Source organism: Passer domesticus, chromosome 5 (assembly GCF_036417665.1).
Source record: "Passer domesticus isolate bPasDom1 chromosome 5, bPasDom1.hap1, whole genome shotgun sequence".
Classification (NCBI taxonomy): Eukaryota; Metazoa; Chordata; class Aves; order Passeriformes; family Passeridae; genus Passer; species Passer domesticus.
Genome location: NC_087478.1, coordinates 46,582,972 through 46,603,974, shown reverse-complemented (window position 1 = coordinate 46,603,974; position 21,003 = coordinate 46,582,972). Strand labels below are relative to the sequence as shown.

Here is a 21,003-nt window from a genome sequence, read left to right as displayed (position 1 = left end):
GTATTCAAACAATAAAACTGGTGCAAAATCATTATTTTATAGTTTTGAACAGCATTTTTGCTCAACTAAACAACATAAAAATAATTAAAAGAGAGCAATCCAGTTGCCTCTGTTTTTCTCTTTAAGAGAAGCTGGCTTTGCAAGAACACACACACATTAAAAGAACAATGTAGATGTAAATAGATCTGAAGTGCAAAGATTACGGGAAAAATTCAATAATGAGGTTCTGTAGGGCTTATACTCTTATCTAACAAATGTATATTCCTACACTCAGGAACATGATACAGACAAATAGCAAAAAGTGTGTACCCAACAGCCACAGCTTTCACATGGTATATAACTGATCTGAAACTCAAACTGACATTAATATCATACCATCCTCTGCCTGTGTCCTAATGGAAGCATTCATTGGGGTGAGGAAAGTAAAAAAAACAACCCAAAAAACAAACCCTGATGTGCTAAAACTGGTATGTATTAAAAAGAGTATGATGCAATAAAAATATAAAGTCTGCTATTTCCTACCTCATGGTGCCAATCCACAAGCTTTGTCTTTATGTCTGTGTTCTTGGGTGTGACTGCTGCTCTACTGGGCACTGCTGGGCTATTCTGGTTGCTGCGGCTGAAACACTCAGCAAGTGGAGCTGTGATGTAGTGACAAGTGCTGGACTGGTCAAGCCTGAAGATGACCACGATGATTACCCCAAGCAGAGCTGTTCTGATCTTTGAAGTGATACAAGTGACCTAACTCCTCTTTTTAGGGGTTCCTTGACACCACTGAGATACAAATTATTTTAGAGCACATGTCTGCTGACATTGATTGAGAAAATTACTTTAAACAGTGCTTAGTTTTCAGCAGCTCTTCTTTTTCCAGAGTTCTTCAGATAATAAATTTGGTATCATTTTGTGAAGAGAAATAGTTACCTTAGCAATGAGTTGATGGACTAATCTTCTGGTAAATTTCTTTTTCACATGGTTCTGTCCCTGCACGTATCTGTTACCTACACACCACAATAAAATCAACGTTGGGTACTCTTTTAAAAAATCCTGGTTTCTGGTTTGAATGCCTGTTTTTTCCTTCTCTCTAAGTGAAAAGCAGACCAGAACAAAGCGGCGATAGGTATGGAAGGATCCCTGCAGCCTGGTGACACAGTGCTCTTGCCCAGGGCTTGGGGCCAAGGCTTGCTACTTGGCCTGACCTGGTTGGCATGTGATCTTGTTATGTGAGGCTATTACAGGCACCGGTATCAAATTCAAACTGTCTTAAACAATTACTGAAACACAAAGTCCAAATAATGGCCATTTTCAGATAATGGCAGAATATCCAACACTGGGTGAGACCAAAATGCAGTGCCTCAAAATGGTCTGAATGACGGGTGCAAAGGAAAACTCCAAGGAAAGTTGTCTCTATCTGTAAACCCTAGGAAAAGTTCTGTCCCTCATTTCTTCTGCTGGGACACACACAGCAGTTACTGTTCTAACAGGGCTGAAAGCTGCCCTTCGCTGTCGTTTCTCACACTGTGATGAAAAACGCATATTTTGACAAGGCATCGCCCAACTCCTCTCGTGTCTTTTCGCAGGCCGCTCTTGGTAAACTTTCGCCCCTCCAAGGTTAACCACAATCGGCAAGTCCAGGGGCGCCACAGGCTCCTGCCTGGGGACCCTGCGAGGCCGGACCTCGGCCAGGAGCGATTCCCACACCTCAGCCGGCCTTGGGGTCTCCAAAGCCCTATCGGGGCAGGAAAGATGCCGCCGCTCCCGGGGCACATCCCGGCGGCCGGCGCGGGGAACAACCGTCCCCGGCACGGCCACCTCCAGCACGGGGCGCCGCGGCCGGGGCGGGCGCCGGAGGAGGCGGGGGCAGCGGCGAGACCTGCCCCGAGCGAGGAAACTTCTTAAAGTCCCGCCGCCTCCCGGCGCTCGGAGGAGTCGCGGGGGAGCGGCGGCATGGCCCGGGCGGGCGGCGGCGGCGTGTGCCGCTGCTGCTGCTGGGCGCTCGTCCTCCTGTGGGCGGCGGCGGGCGGCCGCGCAGGTGAGGCGAGCGGGGGCGCGGGGGCGGCCGGCCAGAGCCCCCTCGCCGTGGTGGGGGGACGGCAGGAGTCACAGGGGCTGCCCCGCCAGTGTCGCCAGGCGGTCGGGAGGGGTAGCCCGGCCCAGGCTCGGCTGCGGCGGAGGCTGCGGCTCTCCCGGGGTACCGCCGGGCTCCGCCTGTGGCAGCCGCGCCTCCGCCCCGTGCTGCCTGGGACGCGGGTGCGAGGCCGCCGCGCTCCCCACGGCGGGACCCCGCAGGCCGGGCTGGCTCCGGCCCCCTCAGGGCTGCTCCGCCAGCGCCTCGTGCCCGGCGGCCGGGCTGCCTCGTGGGTGTTCGGTGCCGGCGCTTTCTAAACATCCTCCCCGTTCCCAGAAGGGGCGCGGGGAATCAAACTGAGGATCCAACAGGTGGGAAGTTTCCATGCGCTGCCAGCCGAGCTGGTTTTCAATGCCGTATGCAGGCACGGGAATCGTTCAGGGTGAAGACATCGTTATGGAGCTGTGGCCTACAGCGTGCTGCAATTTGTGACTAACAGAGTTTAGTGCTGCCTTGTGGGGTGTAGGTCACGGTCTGCGCTTTAGAGCTCATTCGGAATCCCAGAATGGTTTGAGTTGGAAGGGACCTCAAGGATCATCTTGTTCCAACCACGCTGCCTCGGGCAGGGGCACAGTATCTCGGTCTTGTGCTGCTTTCAATAAATTCTGAAGGTTTTAAGGGCTGGATTTGGTGCTTATCTTCCAGGAATTTCCCAGTGAATGCATTAAGTGCCACAAACCAAGGAGAAAATCACGTAACAGTTGTTCCAATGTGTGCAAAATGTTATAAGCATATCATTTTGTGGGCAGTCCTATCTCATCTTGCAGACATAACTTTCAAAACTTTACCTGGATCAGCAAAAACTTCAGTTAGGAGGGTGGAATGAAGGGTCAGCTGTAAATTGTCTAGAGGAAATGGAAGCAAGTTTAGGGTACGAATTAGTTTCACCTAATGCCCAACAGATTTCTAACATAACTGAGATACTGGGAGAAAACTGCAAAGGAGCAAATAGAAATGCCTTTAGGCTATTTAACAGAGTGAATTGTCTAGATTCTGTTGTTTGGGTTTTTTAAAATTGGTTCATTTTTCTTTAGCACTTTGAATGCCTTGAAGATTATTCATCATACACTTTGGAAAATGTTTCTGGAGAATGTTCTTTAATATGACTTAAATTGAGGTGCTCTGAGATTAGTGAAGCCACTTGTTTGTTTCCTCTGGGTGACCTGTACTAGGTACCTGTAACTGTTTTGGCAAATTTGCTCATTTGCTAAGTTTTACTAGTAAGTATCCTTGTGACTGTGAAAACCATGCAAGACTGAAACTCTTAATTGATAGGTCACATTTGAATATTGCTTTTCACTGATGTAAGCTCAAATCAGGGCATTAGGCTTCAAATGACAGGCCTGTTGGAAGCAAATTGAAAAATTACTTAGACCTGAAATGCATGAGGAAATAGGATGAATTAAGGCCAGTAGAATAGAAAACACAAATAGCTTATATTCAAGCAGATCAAGAAAGCATTTACTCCTTTATTTGACAATTACTGAGCTTTGTGTTAATTTCATGTGTGGTTTAAGCTAATCTCTAAAGAAGCCCTGAAATACTTTTGTTTTGTAATAGATTCCAATCATAACTGTATATTCAAATCTCCCTTGTTCTTTAGAGTTATACAGCCTTTTAAAAATAGTTAAAAGGATGCTTCTCAAAAAAATAAACACACAGATAGGCAGGATCAGAGGAAGTCACAAAGATGGTCAGAGGGAAGGAGCACCTCTCCTGCAAAGGCAGACTGAGGGAACTGGGATTGTTCAGCCTGGAGAGTCCCACTGCAGCCTCCCAGTACCTGGAGGGGAATTGTAAAAAGGAGGAAGATGGACTTTTCATGTGAGCAGGCAGTGACAGAACAAGGGGTAGTGGTTTTAGACTGAATGAGGGCAGATTGAGGTTAGGTACAGGAAGACATTCTTTGCTGTGAGGGTGGCGAGGCACTGGCACAGGTTGCCCAAGTGAGTTCTGGATGTCCCGTCCTGGAAATGTTCAAGGGCGAGTTGGATGGGCCCTGAGCAACCTGGACTAGTGAAAGGTGACCGGGCCTGGGGCAGGGAGGTTGGAACTAGATGATTTTTAAGGTCACTTCCGAACCTTAACACTCTATGATTCTATAAAAATTTTAATGAAAAAATAGGTCAAGCTCTTTCAAATTAAAACATTGAACAGAAACACTGTTATTATGGTTGACCTGAGATATTTAAATGCTATACTGTGATAATATAATCTTTACTACTGAACATTAGTTGTAGGGGAGGGTATACTGAAATCAAACATGCAATTTTGTTCTGGATTTTTTTTTGTATTTTGAAGTGATGCAAAACTAGTTTTCAGTGAAACAGGAGCGTGATATCTTCCCTGTTTAGTGGAGAGTTTATAGGCAGAATCTGTGAAGAACACCTCTACAAAAAAATAGCTTTGCATTAGGAAAGCCACAGATAAAAATTAGTAATTAAATTAGTAATTAAGGAAACCAGTAGTTTTCATATTAGGAGGAGATGCTCACAATTGTTAATTTAGCTTGTTATGTATGAACTAACCTGTGTTCCATTGCTTGTGAGTTGGCTTGCTTGGCAGACTAAGGAAAAATATAAATATTATTTCTCACCCCCAGACTTTGTAATTCTTTCATCTGCAAGGAAAAGAGCTCTACTCATTTCTCTAATTATAAAGTCCAGCAACCTAACTTGATATAGGTATGTTTTAAAAGCAACTTATAGCTGGGAAAGCCTAAGGAAAAGCAGCTGTTGCATATTGCCAAATAAATTTTATTGGTGTTCTTAATGCATGCACGGTGTTATTTTTTGACTCTAATTTATTCAATAAATATTTGTAATAGTGTGCTTGTTAGATTGTCTTGGGCCATCTCCATACTGCTTTTCTTTAATTTTTCATTTTCTCTGTCAATTCTTTTCTTTTATTCCAAATTGCTGCTATTCCTTCATGTCTTCTTCACCATCTGCTTTCCTTGTGTTTCATCTCATGTCAGTCCTCTATCTTAAATTGCTTGTTTCCTATTCTAATGCGCATGTATGCATTTCTACTTTCCTGCTGCCACCAAGTAAAAGACAATGTACAGTTTTAACATAACTTTTGAAATGCCTGTACTGAGCCCAAAAGGCAGAGAACAGATTTGGTGTTTTGGCTTAAAACCCAAAGGGACCGCTACCACCTCTATGTTTCTGGCTGAATATCCTTTCCCCATTATTTAGGGAATAATTTTGGCTGAAAGCAGATATTTCTCACTGGCTGTAGAAATTCCAGCACTCTCCCAGCTATAGTCCCTGTTTCTGGAGCTATATTTGGCAGAATGATTGATGTATCTTTAGAAGCAGGCAGCTTGAAGGAGGGTTCCTCTCAGTCCCAGAAAGGAGAAGAAACTCTTTTTTTCCAGGCTTGTTCTATCATTGCACTTCTGCCCGTCTCTCTCCCACCCCACTGGTGGTTGTGTTGAAACTCTGCATTGCTGATGCTGTGCTGTGCTGTGCTCCTGGCTGGCTCGTGGAGGGGAACGGTGATTCCACTGGCCCACCCTATCCCCCAGGATTTTTATTTAATTGCAGTAGACAGTGTGTGCTTTGGTCTGTTATTGAGGTTATTCTAAGCAACACTGCTGTGGAATAGTTACAGATTATCACAGTCTGATTCATAGGAGTTCTAGTAGGCTGAACACTTGGAGGTCCTAACTTTGATGATGAAAGGATGATCTGTAGGTTCATGGAGACATTACAATTGCTGTATATGCAAAAATTAATCAATGTGAATGCTGCGATAAGAGGTGCTAGGGCCCCTGCCTCACCCTCCAAAAATAAATGTAAAAATGCCAATAATATTCAATACTATTCAAACGTTTTTTCAGAACTCAGAATGTTTGAAAATGTGCACATGCTTCTTGTATAGCTATATTCCATATTATAGTTCTGAATGGTTTTCTGGATAAAGGCAGTCCTGCTTGTTTAGATGAATACAGAAAAAAATTGTAAAGATTAGGTGGTACTAAATGCTTTGACTACATTGTAGTGTAGTTTTTACAGTGTAGCTTGTAGTCTTAACTCCAACTGCAAGGTGAAATGAGATGATGAGGCAGTGAGAAATAGCAATGGGAAATGGTGGTTTCCAGCATTGTTGTTAAACTATAACAGCTACCTTCATGCTATTCCTTGAAAGGCCTCTCAAGGTTTGTTGCAAATTATCCTGTAATTTCATGTTTCCCCTTCCCTCCCATCCTCTTTGAGTCCTGGTTTTCTTCAGATTAAATTTGTCATGCAGGGAGGCTGGGGCAGGGCAAACTCCAGGAGTAATTGAAAAGTTTTTTCAGTCTTTTGAAAATAGTTCTGCACGTTCATGCTCTGGCAGAGCATCAAAGGAGCCCAGTCTGCTGTGTAAGAGTGCCTGTGTCAGATGGTCTGTCTGGCTTTGGCATCAGCTTTCTTCTCCAAAGAACAGCAGCGGCACTTTTGCTTCAGGCAGACATAGTTTCTCTATAGGTGTAATAGGTATTCTGACATACCTATTTAGTTTGCAGGCACTAATAGCAGTACCCAGCTGCCCTGATTCCTGTTGAATTCCAGCCACCTCTCCACAGCCTCCTGAAGAGATAGAAAGATGGCAAGGGTTTGCATTACTTTGTTCTTTCTCTTTTTTTCCGTTCCTCAACATCTTTGTTGAATGTGCAAGTAGTCTCTCCTCTGCCCTGCAATGGGCTTCTTGGCTGGAACCAGCCCTCCCATTTACTGCTCTGACTCCTTGCATCACCCCCTCACAGACTTCCTTTTCCCTGACTTTTTTGGTGTGTAAGCTTTAGCTGTGTAAGGTGGTCTTTGGCTTTCATCAGTGATGACCCTTATCACCCTGCTCTTCTGTTCACAGATTTTTCAGTCTGAGTGATTCCCGTGTTTACTTTTAATCTAAAGTAGAAATTATTGCTTCTATTACTAGGAGATAGTTTAGGAGACAGCAGAAGACTAAGCTCATGGTTGCTTGAAGAGTTACTGAAAGTCTGTCATGTCTGTCCTTTAAATAGCCTCACTACCTGGCAGATGAAAAACATGTTTTTAAACACTGTGTTCCAAGACCCTGAAATTACTTCATCTCTGAATAGACTCATGTAACAATTTCTTTTCATAGAATGTGGAAAAAGCCAAGTCCTTTCACTACTAAAATTCTGGTTCTGCCAATGCATTTTCTGTTCCCATGAGAAGTGTCCCTAGTATGTCATGGAGACTGACCTAGTGCACAGTGCTACAAAGCCTTGCTGGAGGCTGGTAACAAGTGGTCTGTGCCAGGGCTGATACTGGTCAGCATCTTCCTTGATAATCTCCATGATGGGGCAGTGTTCCCTCAGCAAGTTTGCTGATGATATGCCAGAGGGCTGTGCAGTCATTCAGAAGGGCTGTTTATGAATTTATCCCTTAAAACTTTTCAAATTTTTCTGGGACCTCTGATGTATGATTTTTTTTAAACTCTTCTCACAGTGATGTAGTAGTGGTTTGATCAGTCATGCATAGAGAGCTGATGTAATCACAGCCCATCTTAGAGAGGATTCAATTAGAATTGTATGGCATGGGACTTTTTTGATTTTCTTATTGTTTGTTTGGTGGTTTGGTTTTGGTTTTTTTTTCCAGAAAGCAGTTTACCTTGCTCTTTGTTCTTCAGCTTTGCAGGATTAAAACACAGCTAATCAAGAATCTATTTCTTAAAACAGCAGTCCAAATGGAACTCTGAGAGGTCTATTGCCCTTCCTTCCTGTTTGTATCATGCTTGGGATCAGTTCTATTTCAGATGCATGGTAGACACTGTGTATCTTGTAAAGGACTTCATACCTACTTTTGTCTTTGTTTGTGATGCACTGAGTCCTAGTGCTTCTGTTATGCCATCTCAGGGATTGGTTCCCCAGATGGTCTGTGTAGAAAGCTTTTGCAAGTTTTTGAATGTTTAGGTGGAAAATTAAGTCAACAGTAGTTTAATAATCCTTTGCAGTTGCTAAGGCATGCTGTCTTCTAAAGTTGCTTTCAATAAGATTTGTATAGACTGTCTTCTGAGCCAGGTAAGGAAATACTTCTCATATGTCAACATTCTGCTGTGCTGGAGCTGTACACTGAAAGAGTTGTAGAAAACTTCCAGAAGAATAACATAAGAATGTTTAGCTGTGAGCTTTTGTAAAGTTAGTCCTCGTGCCCTTTTTCAGTACATTAGCATTAGTGTTGATCTCTGTAGTAGAACTAAGCCTGATGGAAAGCTATAAAATTAACTTTTTTAAATTGCCAAAACACTGTCTTGACATTTCAGTATTGCATAGGAAACACCTACTTATGTTTGTTACCCTTATCTCCTTTCTTCTCCACCGCAGAACTCCGCTATGCAACTGTGTACTGGAATAGAGCAGAAAAAATACTTCAGGTCAAGAATATGCTGGACAGGAGTGGAGATGCTTATGGCTTCTACAACAACAGTCTACAGACAACAGGCTGGGGAGTCCTGGAGATCAGAGCAGGCTATGGCTCTCAGACCTTAAGCAATGAAGATATTATGTATGTTGCTGGCTTCTTGGAAGGCTATCTCACGGCTCCGTAAGTACCTCAGGAAACAGCTCAATTCATGGCACTTCCAGTGGATTTCTGTACTTGTGAGGTTTTTTGTTTGCTTTCATTGTCCTAAATTCCTTTCCATTTAAACTAATGATACATTTTGCATCTGTGTGCTGTTCTTTTAATTAGTAGCAGGTACAAAGTGTAGCTTCTTCATTATGGGATCAGTATGTGCCCTCCCCTTCTCATCCTGCAGGATCTCCCAACACCTTGGTGGGATAGATGGGTACTGTATCTGTATTACTGCTTAAGTAATGTAATCACAAAATAATGTAAGTGTAACAAAGTGCATAAGGAGTAGCAAAAAGTGTGGTTATTTCCCCAGCTTGTAGTTTGGTGGCTGATCAGGCAGTTGAGAGCAGCTCAGGCAGGGAGAAATGTTGCTAGCAAGGTCTGCAGGGCTTCCTTAAGGATGTTTTTCAGCAAATATTGTCAAGAAACTGCTAGAGAGCAGATACTAAAACTTCACAGTGTGGGGAGTTGTCTTGGCCAACTTAAAAAAAAATTAAAAAACGCACTATAGACCTGAAGGCAGACTGGGGTATGTCTAGAAGGGTTAGTGTTGTCCCGGAAGCCCTGAGGGACTGAGCCTTTCCCACAGTGCACATCTATGAAAAGTGAGAGAATTTTGTACTTGTTACAAATCCAGTGCAGGGTTTTTTTCCTAAAGTAAAACAAACAGAAAAATCCATAACCCCAAAAAATAGCCAACCAAAAATTTAACCAAACTTTGTTCTTTCTGTGGCTAAGTTGGAAGACGGGATGACACTATGAAATACTCACTGATAGCAGGTGGCGGTGCTGGGTTGGACTTCATGATCTTAAGGGTTTTTTCCAATCTTCTAAGAGATTTCATGATTCTCTATAGCTGGTGATACAGCTAAGAACATGACATGTGGCTTGTTGTTGAACAAGTTCCATCTTTTGCTCTATCAACACAGTCATAGGAAAAATTCCAACTTTCTGATGCTGGGAGAAGTTTGTGATGGCTGCTGTGACCTGATATTTTGGCTTCACCAGCTTTGATTTCAGTGGAGTGAAATAAATACCCATAGGCTGTGTTGCACAGGCCAGCCAGGGAAGGTTGTCTGATGAACATTTGTCAGATATGTCTGCTGGACAAGATTATATAAATTTAATTACTGATATATTTTAAGATCAGTTAATATTTATGGATAATTCTCTGAGCATATGACAATGTGACTCTCTAGTAGGTTTTACTGGTGAGGCACCTAGGTCTCTGGAAGTGTATAAAAGAAATTCAATAAAGTAGTATTTGTCAATAACAAAACACTTCTGACAGAGTGAAGGAGTCCTAAAGTTCATAGTACACAATCTGTACTCCAGACAGGAAAGGAAATTAAGTTCATGAGGGGTCTTTTGTTGGATTATTTGGCATGGGAGGTTATTGCATTGCACTATTCAGTCAGTTTAGGTAAATTATCCCTGAATCTGGGGAATGCTAGCATTGTGTTTAGAATATTGTTAAAATTGGGTATTGTTCAGCAGCTTTTTTTCCTAAGGCTTTACCTAGGTGTGTTAATCAATAGGTGATTAAGCTTAAGTTTTGTCTTAATGCAGGTAGCACAGTCCATGCTAAGCTCAATTAGATGGCAAGTAGTGCTGTGGTAGGAACAACTCACACCCTTTCCTCCTCTGCCTCCACAGTAGATTTATGTGTCATCCTGGGTTTGAAACAAATTTAAATATGTGTCTGTTCCTATTAATGTGGTTTGAATGTGAAAGAGTGTCTGCAGGGATTTATCTGCTGTCTTATTCTAGGCTAACCTTTAGAGGAAGGATATTTTCTCCCTTTTTTTTTTTCCCATGTGTGTTAAGTGAAGATTCACAGAAGTGAAGTTATCCAAGTTATTCTGCTCAAGGCTTTTGCCTTCTGCAGGTCATGTGCTTACTGAGGTTGGTTCCTAGCCCTGGCTGCTGTTACTCTAGGGCTAACAGCTCCAGCACTGAGTGGCCCTTTGTGAAGAAGTGGATATAGCAGAACTAGTAATGAACAGAATTGAAGCTGAGGGTTTGCATTAATGTGGAAAAGTATGGCTTGAGACTTAAGCTTTTAAGCAAAATGGGGAATTCAGCTGTTTGAAAGGAGATTAAGTGCAAGAGTGGGTTAAGATGCAAAACCAGAAGTAGCCAAAGCCTGTCTTTTCTGAGGAGACTTCTTAAGAAAATCCACCAATAGATCCCGTGGCAAGTGCAAAACCTGAAAATACTTGCTGTCAATGAGTACCAGATATTACACATACTGTCTGAGTTTAATTTTTTTGGCTCTTTCTTTGCCCCACTGTCCGTCTGTAACTGAAGTGCAAGTGTATTTCTCACTGAGAGTTACAAACAATTTTTTCTGTCAGTTTGTGTAAAGTTATTTTGGATAAAAAAGGCTTCTCCAGAAGCTAATAACTTTTGAAAATGTTTCAGGTAAGGAACAGAGATGAAATAGTGACGTACTCTCTTGACTCTTGATAAGACAGAGAACCTACTACTTCAGGTTTTAGCTGCATGACCTTAGTGGGTTTTTATTTGCCAAACTGCAGCTAATGAACCCTTTTATAGACTGTGTTTGCAATTTCCTAAATTGCAGGAGAAGTGAGAACTCCCTAAGTCTGCAGATGTTACAATTGCACTCAGAACTCCATTTCTCCTTCATCTTGCCTAGAAATTTAGAGAATCCTAATTAACATGCAGGCAGATGTTCTATCTGTGGGACAGTTAAACAAGTCTTCTGGAGTAAAACTGGGAAACAGCCTTTCTCAATCAGTAACTCTATTCCCATCAGACTGCCTGGCCCATTTAGCCTGTTTTAGGGAAACTCTAGCACCATCACAATATTCCTTAGGGAAGGTGTTTCTAAACACTCTCTTTTGCACATATTGGTGTCCACAGATCCAGCTTCCCTTTGAAGCTCTTGGTAAGAGCAAGGGGGAGACTGTAGGTATGTGTTTAGCTTTGAGGAAGGCTTTATGTGCATTGTCAGCCACTTAGCTGCTGGAGTGAAGACCCTTACGTGACTTATCAGAACAGACACCTCAGGTGGTTCAGACACAGCCTTCCAATGTGAAAACGTTGGGTGTGCTTGGTAATTGAAGAGCTTTTTAGTACATGGCTACCTGAACAACTCCATGGTCTCCAGCTGTCCTGCATCCATATGTGGCAAAGACTCCATGAAGCAGACCCAGCGTGGGTCTTTGTAGAAATTCTAGAAGTCCTACTAGGAAGAGCTCTGATGTGATGCATTGATAGGATGGAAATGTTGGTGCCTGAACCCATGTTGAAATACAGTTTCCTGCAGAAACTGTTGGATGAGCAGGAGGTCCAGCTCGGCCTGCAATTTGGAGACGTTCAGGAATTCTCAGCTAGCTGAGATCTCACATTACTCTTAGGGCATGAAGAAGAGTTTCCAGACACAGCTAGGCCTTTAACATGTAAGCAAAAGAGTGACAAAGTATCTCTCTTAAAAGTATATGCCTTGCCTATAGTAGGAACCTAAGCAGTCTGTAAAATTATGAGATTTTTAAAAAAATCAAATATGAAACATGCTAGAACTGTTTTATCTTGGATTACTGGGGCATAATTAATTTCAGCTCTAACTGTATAGGTCAGTGGTAGAAAAAGCAATAGTCAGACCAGTTTTCCAGTGATGACAGAAATGTGACTCTTCTCTGGAGCATACTTCGTCTTTCTAATGCTGACACCTGATTCAGAGTATGAGAATATCCATGTGTTTTTAAAATGCCTAGTTAGACATTGGATAAATTGAATCCTCGTGTCTGGGGATCCAAGCACTTGTTTGTATTCCAAATCTTTCACCTTTCCGCAAAGTCCAGTCATGTCATCTAGCCAAGGTACTTGCTCTGGCTTTCTTAGGTATGAATTCCCTTTCCCCATTTCTAACAGAGAAGTGGTAATGAGGTCTGACTTTACTTAGTGGCAGAACACATCTAAATCTGTGACATTATTTTAAATCAGTTCCAGTTAGGACATGCCAGGTGCCTAAAAACAGTATTTAAATTCGAAGCAACATTAATTTTACTCTTTCCTCATATAGCCTCAGCTGACTGGAGTCCTGTCATCTTCCTTGCTAATTTAAAGAAGGAGGACTCTGCTTTTCTGGTTTTAGGCTTGGAATTCTTGTCCCAGATTTGCAATTGCCTTGTGTTTGGCCTTACGTGTAGTTGCAAAGCCTTACTGTAGTGATCTAGTTTAATTCAGAGACTAATGCACTTACAAAACACACAAGCCATGCACCTAGAAGCTTTGTTAAATAAAAAAAACCCAAAAACTGAAGAGAGCAACTGGGGGAAAAAATCTTGATAACCATGATCATTGAAAAAAAAAATCAGTTCCAAGAATTGTCTGTCCTCTGTCAGCAAATAGGAGTGAAAGCCATTAAAGAAGGCGTTTTCAGTCACAAATCTAACTTAACTCAGTCTCTACATCAGTCATGACAGCTTAAAGATACTACTGCTGTGAAATCTGCCTTGTGTTGCATAACCTCTGAGTGCAAAACAGAGAGTAGATCTGATGGCTGAGTCGGAAGCCTGATCGTTTGTCCTGGCTTAGGCAGTGGTTAGGCCAGTATCCTAGCTGGATTTTATCTTCCTCATCTGGCTCTAATCCCTAAATGATCATCTGCCAGATGGACCAACTTGTGCTATTTGCTCCTCTTTAGTGACATGAGACTCTGATTTCTAGTATAGTGTATGTTATGCTCTAGTTCCCTTCCTAAAATTACTTGGGTTTTTTATGTGCCAACTTCTCTGTGAATATGCAGGGGTGGAGAATATTGCTCTGTTTCTCCAATTTTCTTGCAGTCTTCTGGAAGTAGGTTATGATATTTTATGTAGTCTTGCTTTTCCTGGGAGTCAGAAAACTCTAGAACTAAAATTGTTGCTGGAGCTGCAGTTTTGTGAAAAATGTAATGGTGCAAAGCTGTTGAATGCTCCCCTTTTGTCCCAGCATCTCCCTTCCACAACCTAATTCAAACTACAAATAAAAACAAATCACATTTTTGCTGGATTACTGTTTTGCCTGAATGTGTGAGACAATTGGATTTGATTGTCAGAATGGACCCAGAGCTGAGATAAGGCGGAGCAGGATCATGCTATCAAGTTCATGCAATTGTCTGGGAATGGGGCAAGGGACAGAAAGAGGGGAGAAGGTCAGTAGATGATTCTCTAGTCATCAACAAACTGTTCTATCATCTCTATCTGTATTCTTTAATTATGTCCTGAGGGAAACTGGGAAGAGCTCCTGTCTGCATCCCTCCCAGAGAAAGCTGCTCTCATAAGTTTAATTACAGGAATTTTGCTGGCATGTGCTTTCCTTGAGGCTGGTATCTGTTTCTCAGTGCTGTTTTCTTTCTCTCAGCACTTGGTAGGAGATAAATGTACTGATGACGGATGTAATTCTATCTCTATCAATTCCAGACCTCAGTGAAATAATTCTCTGCTGATGTCCCCTTTTTTTTTTTAATTTAATCAGTGACTGAAAAAAAATGTTGGTTAAGTTTGACTCACATTAAGAAAAATGTTGAAGTTTTATTTTGGCTTGGATCAGACTATTACATTTCAGCTGAAAAGGAAGGGTGACTTTAATTCTGGTCTCCTGAGCATTTTTTTTAACAGTTGATTTAATCTTGAAGTACTTTACTTCAAGAAAAAAGCCCTAACCAACAAGCAACAAAGCCCTTTCAACTTTTGTTTTTAATATGTAATGTGTATAAAACAGCTAACTGAATTCAACAACAGAAAAAACCACAAGAATTTTGGTCTCCATGAAGCTGAATCTATTTAGGGCTGCCATGAGTGGGAGTTTCTGTGGTAACTTGTAGGATTGTCTTAGACACACTTAAAAATGGAGATATTAACTTAAACAAAAAGGAACATGGTTACTGGCAAGTAAAACCTGCTAGATATCATGGTGAAATTCTCTCTCTGAAGAGTGAAATGAACTGAATCAGCCAATTATATTACCTTTGCCTCTGTGGTTCTTTTGATTCCAAATAGCATAGGTCTCCAGAAAACTATTTCTGTTGTGCTTAAATTAATGTGATAATGCTTTCAAGATGCTTCTGGCCTACAAACATTCCCTAAATGTGCAGTTTTGTTATGAAGTAGTTCAATCTCATTCTTGCTCATCTTTCCATTGTACAGCAGCTTGAGCAGGCATTGGCAAAGTAATTTATTGTAGGTCACATTTTAACAATCCTTTTGTGTTACTTTTGCTCTTTGTCATGCACTGGAGTGTTTTCTGTGAGTAGGAAAACCTTACTTTGTCCGTGTTGCTTGTCTGTCAAGGCATGTTAATTAACTAGTTGGTAAACAGAAGATGCAAAGGAATAACTCCTGTTACTCTTGTTCTTTCAGGCAAATGTATGACCATGCTGCAAATATGTATCCACAGCTAATTAAGACTCCCACCATTCGAAGAGGAGTTCAGAATTTTATGGCGTATGTATTTATTTGCTAAAAATAAATCAACTTGGAGTTGGAGGATGACAGAATTTTCACCTTTTTTTATTCTCTTACTTATGGGCTGAGGGAAACATATGCTTCCTTTCCCTCTGATTGAATGCCATTATTATTAAAAGAAATTCTAAATATACATGAAGAAGTGCATATGCCCTTCCTTAATTCTGATTCTTTCAAAGAAATGTTTGAGATCATTGCTGCCAAAGGATGGGGAAAATGTCAATGAATTCTCAAGGTCATTCTAGTAAAATTCCATTTTTGAAAAGTTGATATTTTCAATATTGCCCTGAACAGTGGTCTCCTGACACCTTAATCTTTTTGCGTTGTGTATCCTTTTCTTCTTCTGTTAGGTTAGTATTTTATTCTACTACCAATGTAAATTCTATTCTAATCACAAAAGTTGTGATTCACTTTTCATTTTAGCTGTAAAATCAAAAGTTAAAAAAAGTGTAGCTGCTCAATTAATGCAGTTATACTAGTGGGGAAACGACAATAGGAGAAGAACCAAGCCAAGTACTGGGAAGTTATTTTAATATCCTTAGACTTGTGTTTTTATTCCATTACAAATATTTGTTTGAAATGGTCACTTTTGGGAACTATTTTTTTCCGTCTCTGCCTTTTCCATAAGGGGTTGAATATCTGCCTTTTCCTCTTGCCCTTTCCATTAGGGGTTGAATATGTGACTGTTATTGGTGTGCATATATAAAGCTAATTTGTTTTAGCTTATCCAAAGCATAGAACAAAGAATCTTAGTGCTCCCTTGCTATCATTTTTCAGCATTGCTGTGCTCCTCCTTATGAGAAAAATGGGATAGCTACCATATCAATGTGTATATGTTTTTTCCTAGAATGACACAGCATAGCAGCTGTATTCCCCAAGATGCATTGCTGGATGAAGGGGGCAATACTAGGTGGCCTTGTGTTGCTTTTCTATTGTCTCTATCCTCAACTCCTGCATCACTGCTTTACTTCATAGCAGTTTTGCAATATGGATTGCTGTGCTGTCTTGGAAATCCTTAGCCCTAAATGCTCTGACCATATCCCTATTTCCTTGGACATACTTCTTGCATCATGTTGTTTCTAGAAAGCTAACTCTGGTTGGTTTTCTCACCCATATGCTGCTGGAAGAGTTTGCTTCCTTTACAGGTTTGTCCTCTCTATTTTGTTACTTTATGTAGTGCTGGATGGATAGATACAGGAGGATGGAAGAGGCCAGCATCTGATTCTCATTTCCTGTGGTTCTTTTGTGGCCCTTTGTGCACAGCAAAAGAGAGAATTCTGAGAGATCCTTACCATGTTGGTGGCTCTTGCCCTAGAGTCTGTTCAGATTGTGTTGCCTCATACCCTAAACCTGGGCAATTTGGCTCCTGACTGGATCTGGCACAGGGTACAGTTGTTTGGCCCCGCACCTGCTACTCAGAGGAGCATAGACGTGGTTCTCAGGCAATGTTTGAGCACCACCAGCAGAAAGCCTTCATTGCACTTGAACCTGGGGAGAGAAGGAGGCTCTTCAAATGTCAGTCTATTTTTATTCTTAAATAGACATTTAAAAGGGAATGTTTCATCCAACCTGTGAAACTCTTGTTTCCCTTTACTGTCTAAATTTGCTGTAGCAAAATCCTCCACAAACATGAAGTCCAATTCCTTCTTTGACAGTAAAATCTGGTAGAGGCACATGATTGTAAGGTATTTTGCTTAAGTCTGAACATGTACACTTGGAGGATATAATGCTTATATATGCAGGATTTCCAAAGCACGATTTGCCTCAAATCTTCAGTGAGTCTGGGCCATCTGGGTCATGATGTATTTGTCCCTTCCCTGCATTATCAATTATACTCTTAAAAAACCCCAAGAAAACCCCAACCTGTTTGTTCCTCTGCAGGAAGCAAGATCAATGGACAAGACAACAAATCAGAAATAATAAGGATGACCCATTTTGGAGGCATGCTGGCTATATTATTGCACAGTTGGATGGTCTGTACATGGGAGCCCTCGAGTGGGCTAAACTACATAAACTAACAGTAAGACTACTGCACCTCTTTTTCAGTAGCTGGGGCTGGGATGTCAGTGGACAAACAAGGGAGAAGGGGATCCACTTTTTAAAAATAAAAAACAGATATAGGATACTTAGTGGGAAGTATGCCTTCTGCATGCCATTCTGCAAAATCTTTAGTGACTGTTCAGTGTAGACAATGTGACTGACACTTGGCCCACAAGTTCTTCACAAGGGGCTTGGAACCCTGGGCACTCACATGGTGATTAAGTTGGGGGTGGCTTTTGTATCTGTATGAATGTTGGAAGGACAGACACTTCTAAAATGCTTGTTGCTGTCACTTTACAATTGTTATTAAGCAAATGACCCTTTAGGTATAAAGAGTACCTGCAACAGCATGAATTAAAGCTTTCATTTTTATTTTCAAGCATTAGATTTCAAATCCTAAAAGCCTTTTTATTGTAGAGTATGTTTTACTTTACTAAATGACTTCTTCTTTTCTGTCTTTTAAGTCTCAAAAATACATGGTTACAAAACATGTGTGCTGTGTTGTGGCAGGTCAGATAGGATAGATTTTGATGGTTAAGTTGAGATTTTTTTGTGTTTTTTAATAATTTATTTTTCTTTGATTTCAATTAGAATTGTATTCCAGATCATCAGCTTGTATATAATAGCAGAACTCCTTTAACTCCAGTAGAGCTATGGCAATTATAATGCTGTCCTAAAGTCTAATATCTAATACGTTTTTCAGTGTGAGAGGAATGACTTGAGTAATTGTAGTTGACCTTCTAACCTAGGTTAATCATGCCAAGAATTTTGAGAAGTTGGGAGTTCTGAATTGTAAACAGTTGCATTTTAGTAAAATTTACATCTTTCGTGCATAGAAGTCACTCTGGGGCTTTCAGGAATGGGGAGCAGATAAAACTGGGGGGAAAAAAAATGTTTATAATAATAATCCATCCTGAGGGACCTGAGTTTGTAGGGGAAAACACTAAAAATGTTGACTTTCTAGGAAAAGAGCACATTAATGTCCTTTTGTAACTCATGCATCTGAAGAGCCCTGTCAAGCTCACCAGGTTTTTGGTTTTTTTGCTGCTTCAGAATCTTTTAGATTCATGTGGGGAGAAGGGAAAAGTGCTGGCTTGTGTCTGAGTTACTTCTTTGTAATAGGCGTGTCTTGAGTGCAAAGTGTGTTCCCTGATTCTTGCTTATTTAACTATGCATTTGATACTAAAAAAGTACTGACCTCTGAAGTGTTTGAATAATTTTTATCCTCTTTTTAGAGATCTCACTAGCATGTCTATATAAAAAGACTACTGCATTTGGTGACAGTTCCAAAGTGTGGTTCAGGCTGAAATATATGTGTCCTCCATTATCAATTTATATGCATGATTTTTTTTTATTTTCTCAAATATGCTTGCAGCAGTTGGTGGGATTTATTTTGACTCTTTTCCATGCCAGGCACAATTTTAGCTTTGGACATTATCACCTATGTTGAGATGCATACACTTTTATTCAAAGCAAAAATGTTCACTGTGGATGTATTTCTTACTGGAAATGGTGCTGCTGTTTCCTCTCTTTGCCACAGCGACTAAGTTAACATCAGTCCTTGTCCTGGAGTACATTTTGGACAGCTGCTCTTGCAGCTAGGTCCTTGGTTTTTCTTGGCATCAAAATGATATCTGACATTCTGTGAAATGTTCTCTAAAAGTACAGGTAATTAATTTTGTTGGATACCATGATGCTTTTCAAGTACTTTTGAGAGATTAGGCTACCACTGTGTGTGCATATTTATTGCTGTTAGGATCTCCTTCAGGAAACAGAGCTTGAGGGCTGTTGCTGTGAGCTTACGTGGGCAATAAAAACCGGTGCAGCTGCAAAGCTTCTGGCTAGTATTCTGGCTTTGACACATCCATTTATCTGAGAATCAGCTCAGCTTCTGTAAACTGGCACTTAAAAGCCCCAACTAAACTCACAAACCAACCAAACAAGCAAAAACACCACCAGTGTCTTCCTTTTTCCTTGTAATTAAAGAAATCTACCATGCAAAGTGCAAATAAATTTACCTAGTAGATGACTTTTTTCTTATTTTTAAGTATTGTACTTTGGTTCTATTAACCCAATTGGTTTTTTTTTTTTTTTTTTTTTTTTTTTTGGACAACTCCAGTAACAAATACTTTTCTGTTACTCAATTCTCAAAATAAAACAATCAAAGTAATTTCATACTGAAAGTCTCTGTAACAAATTCTGCATGTTTTTAAAAGCAAATCTCATTCCTATTGCACATTTTCCTCAGTGCTTTAAAGGTCTCTTCTTACCTCTTTCCTTTAGTAGATACTATTTTGTTTAATTAATAAAAGAACCCTTTCCATGTGTTGATTGCCTTTGGATTATCCTCATTAGGAACAAATTTATCTTTTGATCTCTAGTTGTTCAATAGTTTGAATTAATGGTGGTAATGAACATCAGAAATATTAAAAATACCTCTTGTATGAATTAGGGCATTTTTATGTTCCTTTTTTTTTACCCACACTCAAACAAAAGAAAAGGAACCCCCTAAACCTCAAAAAAAACCAAGCCAAAACCTGACAAGCGACAGTCTGTATTTTGTTGCCTGATGTTCTGATGTTCTATTTGCTGTTGGGAAAGCTATGTGTACTTCTAAATTCAGCACGTTGTTCTGTATACATAAAAAACAATTGTTCCCACTGTCTTAAGCTTAAAATAAGAGTAAATGCTGTAGAAGAAAGGCTAGGAAGGTTTTCCCCTTAACTCCCAAAACACCAGAGACATGAGAAGGGGAAGAGGAGTTGAGTTTCAAGGTTCTGATGTTTCCCTGCACCATGAATGATCATAGACAAGATGCTCTCCTGAACACTGAGAAGTTGTTTGGTTGACATGAATAGGCTAAAAGAGATAAAGGGGATGAAAAAAAGGAGCTCTGTTTACAAAGTCTGTGAATTAACACTGAGCACTGGGCAAGTTGTGTAGAACTATTTCCTTTTCAGGAGAATGAAAACAAGCTGTTTCATAGCTAATCTGCTTTTAATTTTTTAATTCTGTTTTCTGGTACTATGCGTGGTAGGTTGAAACCAGAGCCAGATACTTCTTAAGTGAGGCTTGGCTTATTGGCACACAAGTAACGTGCACACAAGTAACTCTGAAATGTTCTGTTTTTCTGCTCTCCCCAAAAATTCAGATTGCTTTACTTGAATATTGTAGAACCACTGTGTCTGCCACAAGTAACTGAGCCTTACTGCAGAAAGAAAATTTGGGCTTTGAATGGTTTGATAGTAGCACTAGTATATATAGATTTTTTTTTTTTCCTGAAGGAAATGCTTTGTATTGTATTGTTATAAACTTCGGGTTTTTATTGCGTGGAGTCTGCTCTCCTGAGGACTGTTTAGGTAAATTCTTCCATTAAGACCTGCATGAAGGCAATGTACATTGGAAACTTATGTATTTTGAATTTGATATTTACAGGTATCATTAAGAGTGATGTCAAAATTTGAATACATCTTTATGTTAAAATGTGACATTATTCTATCTGGTTTAGCAACATTTTATATCCAGTAAACAAACCCAGCCCTTTTGTCAAGACAATTTCTGAGGGAGGGGCACTCAAAGAACATAAAGCCTTTTCATCTGCCTAATGTTCTTCCAACACTGTGATTAATCTTGGGCTTGTCTACGCAGGGATATTACTCTTGAATAAGGAGGTGTCAGAGTTTTAAATACTACAATGACTCCAGGATAGTTCTCTATTTGTACTTCCTTATTTTGTACTCAGAGTGCTCAGGCTTGGAGAAGTTACTGGAAAACA

General features: G+C 40.6%; 1 protein-coding gene and 1 long non-coding RNA gene across 3 annotated transcripts in view; one reads left to right on the top strand and one right to left on the bottom strand.

Annotated features, from left to right (window-relative positions):
• The window catches only part of LOC135300510 (uncharacterized), a 31,019-nt gene extending 29,298 nt beyond the window's left edge, over positions 1–1,721 (bottom strand). The window contains exon 1 of the long non-coding RNA XR_010362347.1: positions 523–1,721. This is a non-coding gene — a long non-coding RNA (uncharacterized LOC135300510). The remainder of the gene's footprint in view (positions 1–522) is intronic.
• The window catches only part of PLBD1 (phospholipase B domain containing 1), a 38,220-nt gene continuing 18,722 nt past the window's right edge, over positions 1,506–21,003 (top strand). Inside the window, exons 1-4 of one of the 2 annotated variants that reach the window (XM_064420015.1) lie at positions 1,506–1,587; positions 8,463–8,682; positions 15,084–15,167; positions 17,070–17,208. In XM_064420015.1, coding sequence (XP_064276085.1) covers positions 1,521–1,587; positions 8,463–8,682; positions 15,084–15,167; positions 17,070–17,208 — 510 coding nt within the window. In that variant the 5' untranslated portion in view covers positions 1,506–1,520. Of the gene's footprint in view, positions 1,588–1,910; positions 2,030–8,462; positions 8,683–15,083; positions 15,168–17,069; positions 17,209–21,003 lie in introns of those variants that run through there. The other variant, XM_064420014.1, reaches the window with a different exon arrangement.